The 18,253-nt window shown below is 41.6% G+C and overlaps 1 protein-coding gene across 1 annotated transcript; it reads right to left on the reverse strand.

Moving 5' to 3' along the window:
• Positions 1-14,815: 14,815 nt before the first annotated feature.
• On the reverse strand, positions 14,816-15,248 carry LOC112184887 (wall-associated receptor kinase-like 8). Its single transcript, XM_024323122.1, has 2 exons — positions 14,911-15,248; positions 14,816-14,822 (listed from the first exon to the last, which is right to left on the reverse strand). The coding sequence occupies exons 1-2, from the start codon at positions 15,246-15,248 to the stop codon at positions 14,816-14,818; spliced, it is 345 nt and encodes a 114-aa protein (XP_024178890.1).
• Between the last annotated feature and the right edge of the window lie 3,005 nt (positions 15,249-18,253).

Here is an 18,253-nt window from a genome sequence, read left to right on the forward strand (position 1 = left end):
AAACAGAAAATTTCAGATACATACGTTGCACCTGGCATAACCTGCTACAATCTCTATAGTCTTCCCTACCTAGATCTCTCATTCCCCTTAATTGATCGAGCTCTATATACATTAATATGTAATTAATTAGCCGCCTAAGTAGACCACCTAAACTCATCCCTTTACATAAACTACAAATTGCTGCAGAATTTGATCAAAAATTAATACCAACCAATACAACCAAAACTCACAAAACAAATCCATGAAATCAAGTGAACCACCATGTAACAATAAAACTACAACCTGAAACCCTCTCAATCAATTACACAGATTCCAAATCCAAAGACGAAGAAAACCCCCAAGACATAAAAACTCATATTAATCCAAAACCAACAACACCGAAAACACCCAATCAACGGAAACGACAACTAACAAAAACCATAGCAAAAGAAAAGTTCCATACCTGCAATCCTTACTTCTCTTTATAATTGAAACCAAACACTCTTACTTCTCTTTATATCAAAACATCACAATCTTGGATTAATATGGATCCAAATTCGATCCAAATCTTGCTATGGATCTCTACTTCTCTCTCAGTGTTTCTGTCTCTCCCTCTCGATCAACTGAAATCAGACCTCTTCCAAAACAAACCCAAATCTCTATTATTTTTTCGCTCTCAGAGTTGCTCTCTCTCTCTCTCTTGATCACTGTTAAGAGTATGAAATAACCCCATTTTAGCTTTTGTGATTCTTGAATTGTTGCCAACTATGTTTTAATAATCAAACACCAATGTTTTCTGCAAAAAGAATGTTTTGGAAACAAACTGTTAATCCTTAGATGATGTAGTTATGTCTAGTTGACTTCTGTACTAAAACTATGGGATAATCTGTATAACCATGTAGAATTCCAATTCCATAAAACAGACTGACACCAAAGGTGAAAGAAATTAAAAACCAAACCTTCTTTCTTTGATTCCAGTCCAAACCTCTGCCTCTAAGAGTACCAAAAAATCTGGCCTTCCCAGCTTCTTGAATACATGCAACCTCGAAGCACCAACTACACAGAAAACAAAAGATCAGATTTTCAATGCCTAAAGGCATAAAGAAAAGTAAACACTGACAACACAATAATCAATTAAGAGATAAAAGTCCCACCATATCTAAGAAAAATAAAACAAACACACAGACCTCAAATAAGGAGAAAGGAAGACCTTGCTTAAGTCTGTTCAAATGTGAAGACCATTTTTCATACATTTCTGAACAATATTATTGGATCACAATGGAAATTACACACCAATCTCAATCGCAACTTAGACATAGGCAGCATTAAGAACAACAACAACAAACAAAAGAGAAAGAAGCCATGCATACTTCGCTTTAGCCACTCCTAATTGCTCATACAAACCCATTCTCTTTGTATCACTTATCTAGGATATCAAACAGAAACAAACTAAGCTAAAGAAAGCAAAAACAGGGGGAAAAATAACAAAGAAAGAAAGAAGGGGGAGCAAGTTTCGTCACCCTATCAGTTTGTGCTCCTTTTTGGTCCTCATTTCCTCCGTTCCCTCATAATCTGCATAGGAATAACCAAAAGCTCTTTAAAGATCAAGAACCAAGAGCCAAAACCTCACTTACCAAAAGCTCTTTGTATTTTCACTAATAGATTGGAAACAACAAACTCTGTAATAGATATACTTCTTTGTATTTTCAGTGATGTCACTAATAGATATACTTCTCAATAGATTCACTACTGCATATATCCATTCATTTCAATCCCAATTAAGTTTTAGCAAGTCAGTTGTGCAAATTTCAAACTTAACAAATCGATTAGAACTATAGGAGTCAAAATCCCGATCATCAAGATGAAAAGGACTTGGGCTTTGAGACAGAAAGAAGTAAATCTTAATGGGCAGACCTTTCTTGGAGAAAAGCGAGGGCAGATTTACAGTCGGAGACAGGCTGGGTGAGATAGGGCTGCACATCTTCTACGAACTCCTGGTATTCCTCTTCGCTCTGTTACCCTAACCCAAATTTACACTGCTGTAGATTAGGCAAATCCAATTCCTGGATCAGCTTCTCCGATTTCTGGGCACAGCGGAAACAGCTTATAAATAATTTCCAAGGAAACAACCCAAAAGGTAAACGGCAGACCAATCCAAGACGCAGATCTTCTTCCTCCTCACAGCAAAACGGAATCACCACTCTCTCTTTCACGCGCTCTCTCTCTATCTCTGTTTTGACTGTGCTTTCTCTAGAAACAAACCTGCAAAAACAATACACACAATCAACAACAACCGATCAATCATCCGAAGACCAGATTAAGAAAAAAGAAAAACTAACCAACGATGAACTTTAGCCAAACCGTCAAACCCAAGGACTGAAATCGCCTTCCGCAAGAGAGCGTTTTCAAAGTTCTGTAATTGAAAAAACTGAACAAATGAAAACGGCAACAGCGCCAATTAAATTCCAATCAAAGAAATAAACCTGCACCCTCTCGATCCTGAATAACCTCTCTCTCTCTCTCTCTCTCTCTCTCTCTCTCTCTCTCTCTCTCTCTCTCTCTCTCTCTCTCTCTCTCTCTCTCTCTCTCTCTCTCTCTCTTTGCGGAAAGCAAAGAAACAAACCTGCACACTCTCGATCCTTCTTGACCTGTCTGGCTCTTGGAGGCGTGCTCGAGAGCAGGGTTGTCGTGGATCCTCAGGCCCTTGGAACCTAAGTTTGGACGAAGACAGAAACCCAAGTTCTGAAGAGAGAGAGATAGAGAGCTTGGGTAAGCTTGGGCGAGAAGAGAGAGAGAGAGAGAGAGAGAGAGAGAGAGCGCTTGGGCGAGATAGAGAGCTTGGGTGAGCTTGGGCGAGAAGAGAGAGAGAGAGAGAGCGCTTGGGCGAGATAGAGACAGAGAGAGCTTGGGTTAATTAGGGCTACAGATCGAGATGTTAGCGGGGAAATAGAAATAAGTTATGCGACGGCAAGAGGAAAAGGCGTAGCAATTGATTACAAAGTTACTACGGCAAAGATTTTCCGTCGCAAATGATAAGACTTAATTGCGACGGAACATTTTCCGTAGCAATAGAGTCTCAATTGCTACGGAAATCAATGCCGTCGCAAATTTCCGAAGCGAATGCAATTGTTTTTAGTAGTGTGATAACGTGTTATAAAGTAGAGAGAAGCTAGAGAAAGAATAGTTGGGAGGAAGTAAAAGTATATCATTAAGTCTCATTAGCCTCCTTTATATAGAGGTAGGGTTTACATCAAAGTACACAACTAATGAGTATTTACATGGACATCCACATAGTTAATAATATTTACAATATATATATATATAGACACACACACACACACACACATACGGGAGGCCACATTTTAATTATTCGCCTCAGGCCATTAGAATCTCAGGACCGGCCGTGGTCTTCATCAAAGAGAACATCACACATCGTCTTGGGTTGAAGGATTTCACGAACCCACCGTTCCTTTCTCTTGGATTTGATGGCAAGCATTAAGCAAATTGGGTTTTGCAAAATTGAAGGAAAATCTTCGAATCAAGGTAAAATCTAGATCCTTTTTATCCTTAAGCAAGTAAATGAGATTGAGTAAATTTTGGTTCCTTGCATTTCTGTAACAAAGGACAGAAGGAGCTATAATTCTGCATTGTTCTCTATTTGGGCTTCCGTACGTTCATTGTTATCGTTCTTGGTCTTAACCATATGCACTGTAACTGTTTCATTCATGGTGGTCAAGCTTTTGCTTGGAGTTAACAAGTTAAGTCATCCCAGACCTTTTGTTTCACTTGGTCTAGGCCAAAGCCAAATTGGGAAATTGTGCAGCTGACAGTTTGGCACTCTGGTTTGGTTTGCATTTGATTTGACATAGCAGCAAAGACACCTCATTTCAATAATCACATTTAGTTTTTGAAGTTATATGGCACAAGTCAATCACAAGAATTATAATACTAGAGAAAATAAACCCACTTCCTCTAATTCTTACTGTACGGGTTTGATCAATGTAAAGCAAGTGACTAACAAAGTTAAATTTAGTATGAATTAGTGTGTTTCTGACTTTCTGTTCTGAACAATTTTGATGCAGGATGTTGGAGTCATCTTATGACTTGTTGTTTGGGAAGCTTGCTTTGAAAGGTCTGTTTGAGCATTATTTTGAACAGTTTTTCCATTTTTTAAGTCAATCACTTTTCTAAGTATTCCCATTTTTTCTTTAACATTGCTTCATTTTCTATCATTAAAACACAAGTTAATGATAATGGGAATTTAATGATAAGGGGAAATGTGTGGGGATTGCTTTTCAGTCTCTTACGCATGAAGATGTGGAAAATATAGGCTATGTGACCTATGTCATACCAATACCAGTTATTAACTTATGATGCACTTCTTTCAAACAAAAAAAAAAAACTTATTATTCACTTCATTTTGGATTATGAGAAGAATGGTGCATATATAGGTCTGTTAATTGTTACTGCTTAATGTTTAGTGCTTACTTCTTGTCCCAACAGTAATTGTTATACCATTTTTTTTTTATTGGAGGAAAACAAACAATGCAGAATTCAGATGAAAAGAGGAGGCTCACTAAATGGTGCTCTATGACTATAATTCTAGTAGTGGTAGGCTTCAACAAAGATACTCTTCTGAATTTGTTGGGGAAGAAGTTTGCATATATGAGAGGGGAAGCTGTTTACACAGTTGGTCTTCTGCCGCAGAACAAGCTTGAGTGCACTAGTTATGAGGAGATATTTGCACAGAGGCATGTCCTGCTAAGCCTTCTTTATATTTTTGATGGTACAAATATTTCTATCGGCTGTATAATGCTTTAGATTGATTATGGTTCATGGATGATGCAGTTGTCTTTAGTTATTGCGACAATAGAATTTGCCATCGTGAAATACTATCCATGACTACTGAATCAGTATTCACTATGTTTTTGCCGAAACAGACTGAGTTTTTTTTTTAATATATAGTGAATTGCCCATGGAAATGAACCATCTTCGTGACCTTGTAAATCGCCGCCCCAAGATCAAAACCCGTAGAAAAAAATTCAAAAAGAGAGGTCTTCTAGACTTCAATCGGGGTTCAAAAGATCTAAGGATAAAAATGTTTTGGAATTAATATTTCATTCATTGCTCCGTTTATTATTAATTGGTGGACCACAAAATGTTTTGTCTTTACATTTATTTAGTTAAAAAAAAAAAATGTAATTCACCTAAGTAGTTTCATAGCAAAATAGAAAAGAAGATCAATTTTGTCAAAAACAAAAATAATTACAAAATTTCAGTTCAGGGGTGATGGCTGGTTCGAACCTGATCTGGCTTGAAGGGAGGATGGTATGATGATGGTGGCGGTCAGTATCCGGTGGTGCTGGCGCTGGCGCGATGCCGTTTGACTGCAGTTGGGGTCTGACGGAGGCGCTACTAAGGGTGTGGCAGAGACAATCTTCTTCTTCGACGTCTAGAGGGTAGTTCCTGTTCTGGAGTTGGGTCAGCAGCGGTGGCAACAGGTCTTGCTATGGCATAGACAATCATCCTTGGCCTTCTAGTGGGTATTTCTTGTCTGGGTTCGGGTCGGAGGCAATGGCGATTTGGAGCAGCTGTGGATGGATGGTGTTGACAACAGGTTGGGTGTCTTTAGTTCCAGGTTTGAATGTCCGGCAATCCTTTTGGTTGAGTTTAGGTCACAACGAGTGTTGGCTTGGTCGATCAAAAACTGGTCAGGAGGATCTGGTTGGTGAGTTAGTGTCAACACAAGTGCGTTGTCTAGTTTTAGAGTTCTTACTGGCTGGACGAGCGGTGCGTTGTCAAGGATTAACTGCTCATGCGCTTATTGTCTTTGTCATACAGTTGTAGTGCAAGTTTAGAGTCAGTTTATAGAGTTCCAGTGGGAAGTCTAGAGGCCATTTCTGGGTCAGAGATGTCGCCTAAAACTCGTTGTAAGCAGTTCATTATTAATGAAGTTCTTATTTGATAAAAAAAAAAATCCCTTCACTAAATAAAATTACCCAAATAAGTCATTTGTATAATCCACCACTTATATCCCTTCACTTTAAGATCCCATCATCCCATAATCCCTTCACCTTAAAATCTCATCACCTTGAAGTCCCTTGGAACCTCCAAATCCCCTACCAAACACTGATTTTCCACATCTGGAACACAAAAATATGTAGGTAATTAAGTCCCAACAAGATTACAGCTAAATGGCTTGGGGCAGAATAGAAGAGAGAAATGAAACCGGTACCGGTGAGATTAGTAGGCTTTTAGGACTCACTATAGATATGGAAGGTTCTATTGTTTATAAGAGATGGATGATTAGCCACATATTCCTTCAACTCTTCTTGATCAATTTTTCCATCTTTTAAATCTGCCTCCATCATTGTCTATATGAAAACATAAAGCTAATTAGGTTGGTTAACGAGTAAAATACAACATATATCAAAGACCAGAATGATCAAAACCTTGTCAATGATTGATTCAATAACATCATCAGTAAGTGCCAGCTCTGATTCCCTCAAAAGGGCTAGCACCGTCTCCTTTACCTGCCACAATAATATTATGGACAACATGCATAGAGGCAAAAAATCAGATCTCTTAAATTAAAAGACGAACAAGAGATGTGGAAATATATATATATATATATATATGACGGGAAATAGCTTATTAGATTATAAGTTCTTTGGAATCACAATTTACTATGCACAAAATGTTCAGAAACACTGATAGTGCTATTTATCTGAATGTAATAAGATACATGTGAATAGGATATTTATCGTTTACAAGTAGCAATGTAAGAGTAGGAAACTAGCACAATAACTAATGTTGCGCTTCATTACCTACAATCAGGAGAAGAAAATAGCAGAAGATTCTCACCTCATCATGCTCAATTAATGTAGCCCGTATGTCACAGATCGTACAATCTAAATGCAACTGAAATATGGTGGTAGAATAATGACTAACAGAAAAAGCTCTTTTCTTGTGTTACAGTCACATTGCAAAAGATCAATTCACAGTATTCATCTGATCATAAAATGGGGCAGGCCATAAACATTGAAAATCATATATTCAGTTTACAGATTATGACAGGGAACAGCATAACTTATATATGCTCCACAAAATACGGAACATTGATGATAATCAGGCCCAATTCAAAAGTGACAGGCATGTACATCTCAGTTCATTCATCTTGTGCAGAAAGCCCTAGTTAGGATTTTACCTTATAACACATCTACCAAAAAGAACAAATAGATGCTGCAGAAGATCTTCAAAATGACTATATTAAATGCTCATGTAAGATGTAGAGCTCACATAGGTCTTGAGGCTTGACCAATTTGTCATTCAATTAGAAATCAAAGACTGATGTTTAGATAACCAAGAAATCATTGAAGCTAATACTATAAGGGGGCTGAAATTTGCACACCTTTCTTTACATTCTACACACCCCTTGTGCTGCTTTTACCAAATCACCCCCCTATACTTTTCTGTCTCATCCTCTCCCTTCCACAGCCTACACAGCTAAAACATTCTCTCTCTGTCTCTCCCCCCCCCCCCCCCCCGCCCGCATCACTCAACGTCTCACTCTCATTCAACTCCCCGACGCTCCTCTCTTTCCTTTTCGGTTCCTGCAAGAGCATAACCCTGGAATTATCCTTCACACTCACCGCGTCTAAATGCTCCTCAATCCTCATCCTCCTTCCCTTTCACCCTGAACAACAGCTTCTACTCCTCCGGCTCCACCCCGGTCTTCTGTGAAACAAGTCCTTCAATTCCCCTATCAATCACCGAAGTTCCAAAACAATCAAACACCTATCCAATTTCACAAGAGCCATAACTATAACGAACACTGTAATCAATTTAATCACCATAACCATTCAGAAAACCCTAACAATTCCAAACTCCAATAACAACAACAATTCAAATGAGACTGAGGTTCATCGCAGCAGTACTGAAACTGGAGTGGGCAGGTTGAAGACGTGGTGGGCTGGGCCGTGAGAGATGTGGATCGTGATGATGGGCCCACGAGTGGCGGCGGTGTCATCACAGTCGCACCGCTGCACCAACATGCAGCCGGGTCGGAGCGGTGACCGGCGAGGCGTTCGGAGTCGGATTCTTCTTGAACATGGTGGTCGAAAGCGAGTGTGGTAATCTGGAAGACCCAACCCGAGGGGGAAGCAGAGGAGCCACTGGAAGAGGGTTTTGGAGCACCGCCAGAACCATTTGGTTTCTTTGATTTCGGCGGCGGAGGAGAGTGTGATGCCGGCGATGATGGTGAAGGAGAGGAGGGTCATGAAGAGGGAGTGGAAGGCGGGGATGCGTCCGAGAGGGACGGGTCGACCCTGGCGGCGTAGGAGGGCGAGGAGGAGATGAAGGAGGACAGAGATGGTTAGGTAAAGGGTGATGGCGGTGAAGAGGAAGGGCCATGTGGATGGAGAGAGAGGAGAGCAAGAGAGAGAGAGAGGGTAGTTTTGGAAGAAGAATAACATGAATTGATAAGAAATATTAAAAAAAGGTAAAGGGTGTGTAGAATGTAATATAGGGTGTGCAAATTTCAGCTCCCTACTATAAACATAGTCAACCAAAGCCCTAAAGACATATGCTTATGTTTATCCTTTTTTTTTTTTTTTTTTGTCACAAAAAGTTTAGGTGAGAGCTTGATTACGCTACACCACCATCGCCAGGGCACGCCTACAACCTCAACCCTGCAGGACTTACGGTGACACCTAACTGTCACACAGCCCACAGGTACTTACAGATTGCGAACCAACGAGGCCTGCTGGCAGCGGGGATCGAACTCGGGTGGGGTTCCAGCACGAGGCCGCCCATGCCAACTGAGCCAAACCTCGTTGGCTGCTTATGTTTATCCTTCGTAAATATGAAAACAAGAAAATCACCCAAAAGGCTCCACGTTTTCCGGAGAATAGAGAAACAGTTCCATTTTTGACAAGAGGCACCAGTTATGTTCCCATGTTCCGTCCGGCGGCTCGTCTTCGGGACGTCGTCGTCGGACGGGTAGGTTTAGAATCTCAGTCCGCCGGTGAAGGTCTGAAGCGGAGTACGGGCCTAGACGAGAAAGATCGTTTGTGGAGTTTCCAGTATGTAATTGCAGAAATCGGCAAACCGCCTGCAACCGCCAACTTGGGCCAACAAATCTGCCTTTGGCCGCTGTCGTGGAGGCCTTGGGGAGGGCGACTTGCACATTCAAGGCTGCAATCCGGATCCGTTTGCACTCTGACCCTGCTGCGAATGGCAATCCGGCAACGGTTGTTGAGCGTGCTGCTATATTTGAGTGTTTCAACGGCGCTAATTGGACGTCTGCGTCCGTCGGCGGCGACGAGGACCGACTGTGTCGTATTCCGGCCACTGGTTCCTGCCGAGATTCAATGGCATCGTGGTTTGTTGGTTGCGGTACCGCCACTCCGGCTGGAAACCTGTCCTGCGCAACACAGGTCGGGGGCATGGCACTGGTCTTGGGCTTCTCCAGGGCGGTGGACCTGTCCAGAATCGTGGGCCTATCTTCAGTCCTTGGGCCTCTGCTAGTGGGCTTATAGTATATATTATGTATTTATGATATTTTGTATCAAGTTTAGGTGTAGTTTATCTACAATAAATCTCTACCAACTCTTGGTAAGGTTATGTGGGCTCGGTACCAGCAGGCTGCGTACTCAGTATGCCTTGTCTGTCCTAGCGAGGCAGTCTATCTTGAATTGGGTGCAACCTCCTAGTGGCAGAATGAAACATCGTGTCGGCAGATTTATTTCTGATCGTCAACATATTGGGAAAGCTATTTTATTAGTTTTATGACATTGCTTTAACTTTCCGATATGCCACCATTACTGTAAAGCAAATTGAGTAGTCCATTTGACACTCTTTGCTAATGGGTGCATGTTCGAATACATTGTAGTAGTTGAGACTCTTGTTATTATTCAGGAGATTCTCTTGAGGTGTATTGTAATACGGGGTTCAGGCATTATGTCCCCCCCTTTGTATTCATCAGTTTCCTCAATGAAGGCCTGAGGGAGGCCGCACCAGCCTTTATTTCAAAAAAAAAATGTGAAAACAAGAATATAAGCAAAAAAAAAAAACTACCAATTGACAAACTGTCAGATACATAGAGAAATCCATCTTGCTGCATCTTTCTTTGGAGAGAAGAAGTTTGCGACAATCTTTAAAACTACCAACAAACTATCAGATAAAGAAACTTACAGTTAAAAACATAAAACTTCAACAAATCATTTACATACCTTGTTTACACGGATTAACTTTCCATAAAGCTTGATAATATTAAGCACCTTGATTGCTTGCATAGCAATCAAAATAAAAACTAAGTCAAAATCACAAAACTTTAGCAGAGAATGGGAAGCTATAGAATAACTTGAGAAAGTAAAACTTTCATAATCAGAGAAATCTAAAGCTAAAGTTTTTTTTTTTTTTGATCAAATAAGAACTTCATTAATAATGAAACTGCTTACAACGAGTTTTGGGCGACATCTCTTACTCAGAAATGGCCACTAGACTTCCCACTGGAAACCTAAATACTGACTCTAAACTTGCACTACAACTGTATGACAAAAACAACAAGCGCAGGAGCAGTAGATCCTTGACATCTCACCTCTCGTCCAGCCAGTAAGAACTCTAAAACTAGACAACTCACTTGTGTCGACACTAACTCACCAACCAGAGTCCTCCTGACCATCTTTTGATCGACCAAGCCAACACTCGTTGTGACCTAAGCTCGACCAAAAGGATTGCCGGACATTCAAACCTGGGACTAAAACACCAACACCATCACCTCCCTATTGTCAACACCATCCATCCACCACTGCTCCAAAACGCCAACTCCTCCGACCCAATCCCAGACAGGAAGGACCCACTAGAAGGCCAAGGATGATTGTCTATGTCAGACTTTTCGCCACCGCTGCTGACCCAACTCCAGAACAGGAACGACCCCTAAGACTGCGAAAAGAAGATTGTCTTTGCCACACCTTTAGTAGCTACAAATTACCAACAATAAAATAAAACCAAACCCTAAACTAACAAACAAACCCTAAGATAAAACTTGAACAAAAAAAAAAACCTAGAGAGCCCAATCCTGGCTCAAAAGGATGGACCAAACTCGAGCTTTGACCCAGGAGAGAGGACGACCCCAAGAAGCCTGCCATGCCTCCCATCCCCGCCCCAGCCTCCGTCGCCAGACCACCGCACCACACCGTATTCGCAGGACCCCGACTTGAACCCACTGCCTTTCCCGACGAACCATGAATACGCACCGCCCCAAGCAGACGAACCCAATCCCATGCCGGATCCAAGGGTTCTAACCCAGAAAGGATTGATCCGATTGGCAGAAAGCTGTGCCTCCAATCCATGCCACCACCGACCAACCTCCGAACCGTACGATAACACGCCACCACAAGCATGTCACCGTTAGACCTCCGATCCCCCAACACCGAACTAGTCCGCCGCTGAAACCATCGAATGGTGAAACCAAGCCGGAGAGCTACTGTGATCTCCTCCTTCCCCATTGCAGCAACTGCTACCTCGACCCACACTCAGTCAACTAAAGCCGGTCCGACGACGGCGCCAGGGCTCGCCGCCGGACAGGGATGGAACGCAAGAGAGAGAGAGTTTTTAGGGTTAGGGTTGTTATCTAAAGCTAAAGTTATATATCATAATCAAATCGAATTTCATTAATAGACCGAAACAAAGCAATCTAAATGAATATAGGAAGCTTTTTAATCAGATACATACCAACAATACCGACTGCTCAATTCTTAAAGGATGCAATTCTTCAAAAACCTGAAAAGCAATCAAACATCAAAAAAAAAAAAAATACTTGCATAGAAAACAAGTCAAACAATCTCAATGCCCCGTAGCTGCTCAATTCTACAACTAACCAAGTCAAAGCAATCGAACATAAAAAACAAAAAACTAGCATACAAAACAAGTTGAACAAACTCAAAGCTAAGATTAATGACAAAACCCTGATTGAAGAACCCAATCGAACAATCCAGTGAAGAACCAATTGAAAAATTGAACAACACAACACAAGAACCCAGATCGAAGAACCCTAAATCCCAAGTCGGATCCCCTTCTGTTTCCCTAAACCCTAAACCCTAATCCCAAAATCTCTGCTCTGCTATTTTCTTCAGTTTCCCAATTCATCACCATCGAATAACTATGGTCCGGATTCCAATCGAAGCCACCAACCACCACTGAAAGCTACAACCACCGCCGAAAGATCTCAAGAACCCTAGAAGCAACCATTAGGTTTTCTTCCATTTGTCAAGAAAGGTATTGGTTTTCGGGTCGGGGTTTTTCGAGAGAGGCGCCATGACGCTATCAAAGGTGTATTTTAGTCGAGAGAGGAGCTATGAGAGGCATGGGCAGCACTCCTAACTCTATTTCGACAAGCCTTTGTACAGCAGAATTTCCTACAGATGTGGTCTAAATGCCCAAATTTTAAATCTGAGTTTGCTCCTATAATTCAATTCCCTCTTGAATTGTTTAGGCACAATAGCTAAGAAGCGGGAATGTTTCTTTCTGGCAAATATATTGATTCAGACCACAATTTTAGATTATCTGTCGTATTACCAATACATGTTGGGGAAATTTTTGGGGTTTGGGGAGAAATTTTGCACCACTTAAATGGTGAGAAACCTACCGTTCAATTTTTTTCTAACGTCACCCCACGCTTCTATCTATAAATGTCTTCTGAACTAATTCATAAATTCAGATGAAAAAACAGCCGTTGGTTGAATTCATATTAGAAGACAGATATTTTTAAAAGGATTAAATACTTGTTACTCCTCAAACTTTTCCCTGAAAAACAGTTTAGTCCCTCGCCTTTCAAATTAAACTGGATAGTCCTTATTCTTTCTAATTCTCACACAACAGGTCCAAAACAGGTCTAAAATGACTATTCTACCCCCAAGATCCTTTTTTTATTTTTTTTTTCTCTCTCTTTTTCTAATTTTTCTCTCTTTTTTAAATTTTTTTTTTTCTGTCTTTCTCTCTCTCCCTCTCCATAGATTGATCTTGTCCTCCTCATTATTCTCTATAATTTCCCATCTCTTTCTGGCTTCTTCTCTTCGTCATAAATTCCCAAAATGAAGGCAGCGCTGCGCCTGGAGAAACTTCAAATAGGCAAAATTGTAGACGAAGATATTCTAGACCAGAACGACGATGATGTGGTCACGGCGGAGCTTGACGGCTTTGACCTCGGAGCTGAAGGAAAGCTCGCCGATGCAGGGGGACTAGTGGTCGTCCCAGATCATGACCTTGTTGGGGGAGTAGAGGGGGTCGGGGCCGTCTCCGACGATGGTGAGGATGTTGCAGCAGAAGAGCATCTGGACCAATCTGACGGTGCAACGTGGGCAGAAGTCGCGGCTGAAGATCTCGCGGAAGGGGTCGCAGTTGTAAATGAGGAAGCCGAGGTCGATGCTGGCGGCGAAGCAGCTGTGGTTCTGGTTGAAAGAGAGGTTGAGGAGTTGGGCCGGGGGAAGAGTCGAAGTCGGAGTCGGAGTCGGGTTTTAGGCCTTGGAGGGACAGTTGGAGTCTTGGGGGGCGCAGTCGGAGGCTATTAGATTGGGGACCGGGAATTAAATGGGAGAGAAAGGGGAGGAGGTAGTGGGTGATGAAGGAGAGGCAGGGGTGCACTTGAGCCAGAGGTAGTGGAGCAAGTGTGGGCTGTAAGTAGAGGACACGGGCTGGAGGTCTCGTAGCCGGAGTTGGTGGTTAAGTTGGGCATCGGGGACTGGACAGTGACGAAAGAGGAGGAGGAGGGGAGGAGGTCCTTGAGGGAGGTGTAGGACTCTAGCTTTTAAGAGCCATAAGCTCCAAGTCGAGCTCCTGCGGCCGATGGCGTGGTGTCACAGAGCCATTTTAGGTTGGGAAGCCGCAATTCTGGCGGGGCTTATTGGTGGGAGTGGTGGAGGATGAGGAGGAGGAGAGGTGGCTAAGCTTAGTGGGGACGACGACGGAGGTGGAGATGGAATTGTGGCGGCGGAGCTTCCATGAGGGGTGGAGGGGGCCCACCAAGCCCTGCAAACTGGTAGTGAGTGCGGTGGATCGAGTGGATAAACTCGAGGTCGGATAAAAGATTGGAGAGAGAGAGACAGAGAACCAGGAAAAAAAAAAGAATAAGAAAAAACAGAGAAAAATTAGAAAAAGAGAGAGAAAAAAAAAGGATCTTGGGGGTAGAATAGTCATTTTAGACCTGTTTTGGACCTGTTGTGTGAGAATTAGAAAGAATAAGGACTATCCAGTTTAATTTGAAAGGCGAGAGACTAAACTGTTTTTCAGGGAAAAGTTTGAGGAGTAACAAGTATTTAATCCTTTTTAAAACATCGACCAAAAAAATCAAAATCATTCAGACGATGGGAAAGTGTGTGGCATCGTATAAATGGTTTCGTGTGTTTCATTTTCTGTAGTAGTGCTTGAACGCTTACTTTTGCTTGAGATGGAACCTTTATTTTTTTGTATTTACTGTATTGTTGCCATTTTTTCATGAAATCTTACTGCATTATAATAAAATGTTTGATTTTCAATCTCTTCAAGCCTTCAAGTATGATGAATCCCATATAGGTACCGCTACAAATTAAAATCTAATACATTTAGCTAGGTGCCTAAATTATAAGTTGCGATGTTAGTCAAACAAAACTACTCCCAAATTTGAACACTACTTTATTAAGTAGCAAACAAAAGGTTATTTCTATTTTTCCAATACAAAAAAGAAATATTACAAGGAACTATCCGTAAACAAAAGAGCATTACAAGCAGATAAAGGTAGTCAAATCCTCCAAACTCGAGCAGTGGGATGATGTCTTGTAATTTAAAAGATTATTTCTATTTAATGTCTACAACATACAGAACACAATTAGATATTACTGCAACTAAGAAACATATTTTCTGGTTTAGGCAAAAACTAAGAAACATTTTTCTCACCTTGACTTGAAAGATAATAGTGGGATTCCATGGAATGATGAAACCCAACCAACATCCAAAGTTGATCCTGTTCCCGTCGAACTCGAAGCAATATCCCCTGGCTCGATTGATTCAATTCTGACAAATTCAACCTCTTCATAATTTTGTTCGCCATTAGAAGTCTTTTCTGTTATTTGAATCCCTTCTAGCTCTGATGTGACCTCTCTCATTGTAGGGCGCTTCCTTCCGTTCAAATTCAGACATCTTCTTGCAAGGTTTGCCACTATTGAAATATCTGCTTTCGATCCTTCCCTCAAAACTTGAGCATCAACAATTTCAAATAGACGATCTTTCTGCATGGGAATAATGAAATATGTGGCAAGACTTCTGTGATGCCCGGAAATTCGTATTTATTTTTCGAGGATTTTCCGGAATTTAAATTGCGGGTATCGGACGGTTTCGTGGCTCGTGGATGGAGTGGAAGTGTTTCAGGCGAATAATTATTCAGGAAGTGTCATTTAGGGGGGGCGCAAGGGTAGACTTTTTATTCGTTGGGATTCTCCGAAAACTTCCTTCACGAAAGTTGTAGATCACGTCGATACAAGTTCGTGGACATGCGGAACGCAGAAATCGGAGTTCGTATGAGGAAGTTATGATCATTGGAAGAAGTTTCCATTTTGGTATAAATAGGCATTTTCCGAAATTATTTTCATAATTTCCAAGTTTCCATTTTGGGAAACTCTCCTTTCTCTCCGTTCTCTCTCTTCACCCTCCGCGCGACCCGACCCGAGTTTTCCTGCAGTTCCTGACGTCCACCGGCGACAAGACCAACGCATACGTGGTCGCCGTTATCTCGCCGTCCTCCCTCTGGTGCTCGACGGCGACGGGAACCACCGGAAAGTGGAGATCGAAGCAGCTACAGTCAACGCGATCGGGACCCGACCGGAAATCCACTTTCCGAGCAACGTCTCGGCCAATCCTTCGTGGTTTTGGAATGTCGTCCTCCTTCTGATCATCCTCATATCTGCCTTGAGGGACGATTTTGTGTGTGGAGTGAAAGACCAAGGTTTGAAAATCAGCGGTGCACAACGAATCTGGGGCTTGATCAGACGACAGCAATTGGCCAATCTTACAAGCTTGATCTAGGACGATCTAGGCCGAACCAGACTTAGCTCCAGGTATGAAAGTTGCTCTACTCTTCATGATGAACATTTCTAGATGGCTTGATTGTTTTGGTTTTGAGTTTTGGCCGGTGGTGGTTGTGGTGGTTGCACCGCCGACTGTGGCGGCGTTATGGTGGCCTGCCGGACATGGAATGGCTAGTTTCTGGTATTGTATATCATCTACTCATCGATACGAGCGTTTTGATATATAATACGCAATTTTTGGAGATCGTATGAATATATTGTGATTTTTACGGTTTCGGACCGTTTGATGATTCAATCCATGAGGATCCGAGCGTCCGATCGACTTGTGGTTTGGACATATCGATCGTAGAAGTATTCCGGAGACATTGGGTGGTCTCGGATGTGGTTTCGCCTCAATTGGAGTCATTTTGGGGATTTTAGTTCAAAACAGGGGTTTCAGACTTAAATCGTTTGTGAATTGTTACTAAGTGGAAACCGATTTTGATTAGGTACTTGACGAAGTACTCTTGGATGGTCGTTTTGTGGGTTGGCTGCTTTGTTTTGTATTAAAGATGCAGCGGGAGTTTAGAGGTGAGTAATCTCACGAAGTTCATTCACGAACGGGTTGACCGTATTGTTTTGAGAGTTATTTAGTTAACTGCAAACTATAGTTGGTATTAGTAGCCTTCCTGAGTGAATGGCCATGTATATATATATATATATATATATATATATTTACGTGGAATATGTATATTCTTGTGGGTTGATGAGTGAATTGAAGCAATAGGTATTGATGAGTTTCATTCTATTGTTTTGGGGCTTGACTTTTCGGGAAATATTGTGTAGGAATTGGGAATTTCTATTGTTTGAAAAGTGTCAAGATTCGGTCCTGAGTGATCGTTTTGAAACGTTTGGATCAAACGACCGGTGGTCTGAGGATGTGAGAGTCACAGGTTGTGATTTCTCCTTTTGTTTGATTTAACGTTTTGATCCGACGACCGGTGGTCTGAGGATGTGAGAATCACAGGTTGTGATTTCTCCGTTTGATCTGATTTAACATCTGGGGTCCAGTGCGACTTGTTTAATGTTTTGATCTGAGGGTCAGGTTGGCCTAAGGATCCGGGGTTGCAGGTTGCATCCTCATGGCAATGTTATATCGTAAGGTTGAACCTTGGCCGGGTGACAGGTTACGATTCAATTAGAGCTCTAGTCTGTCTGTCATGGTACATCATGGAGCTAAGTAACCACTTACGACTCCTAGGTACGTATTTTGTCCAGGATGGACTAAGAATCATATTCTAATTGTTAGGTTAACGATAGATATGATTAATATGTGTTTTGTCCAGGTTGGACCGATTTGATCTTTTGTCCAGGTTGGACTGAATTGATGTGTTTTGTCCAGGTTGGACCGATTTGTGTTTTGTCCAGGTTGGACCGATTTGTTATTTTGTCCAGGTTGGACTGAATTGATGTGTTTTGTCCAGGTTGGACCGATTTGTTGTTTTGTCCAGGTTGGACTGAATTGATGTTTTTTTGTTCAGGTTGGACCGATTTGATGTTTTGTCCAGGTTGGATCGATTTGTGATATTTGAATTGTTAGGTTAACGATTTATATGATTTTGTCACGGTGTGACTTGCGTTGTTTTCTTTTGGGAAAAGATTATCGTTTTGGGAAGCATGGTATGTTTTCCTTATTCTTGAGTTGAAAGGTTTTCCTCGTTTTTGGTGTGAGTTGTGTGCGGTTTGAGTTACTCATACGGGCTTGCAAAAGCTTACCTGGTTTGTTGTGTGACAACCTGGTGCACTATTCAAACCGTGTAGGGGTTAATCCTGTAGGTCAGGGTAATCGTGGCTGAAGCTGAGGTAGCTTGTTGGCAGCAGAACAGGTAGGAAGCAAATTTGGTGGCTTTGCCATTGTTATGACTTCCACTATGTAATAAAACTCTGAGAGGCTTTTAGGAAGCAAATTTACATTTTATCTTGTTGTAGACAATTTAATTCGTAAGCTTATGTAATATATGACTTTGTGGGCGGGTCAATATTGACATAGTGGGTTCAGGGCATCAATATGTACTTGGGTTAAAAGGGAAAAAGTTTCTAAGTATTTTGTATTGATGGCTGAACGTTCACACATATATAATTATGGGGTTATATATTGATTTTTTTTGTGTATAAAATCAGGGGCGTGACAACTTCTGCCTTCATCCTCTGACCTTAGAAAAGAAACTGGTTTTTGT

The sequence above is a fragment of the Rosa chinensis genome, chromosome 2 (assembly GCF_002994745.2).
Source record: "Rosa chinensis cultivar Old Blush chromosome 2, RchiOBHm-V2, whole genome shotgun sequence".
Classification (NCBI taxonomy): domain Eukaryota; kingdom Viridiplantae; phylum Streptophyta; class Magnoliopsida; order Rosales; family Rosaceae; genus Rosa; species Rosa chinensis.

Coding starts and splice junctions, on each gene's coding strand:
- LOC112184887 (XM_024323122.1), bottom strand. CDS start 15,248: ATGCAGAAAGATCGTCTATTTGAAATTGTTGATGCTCAAGTTTTGAGG.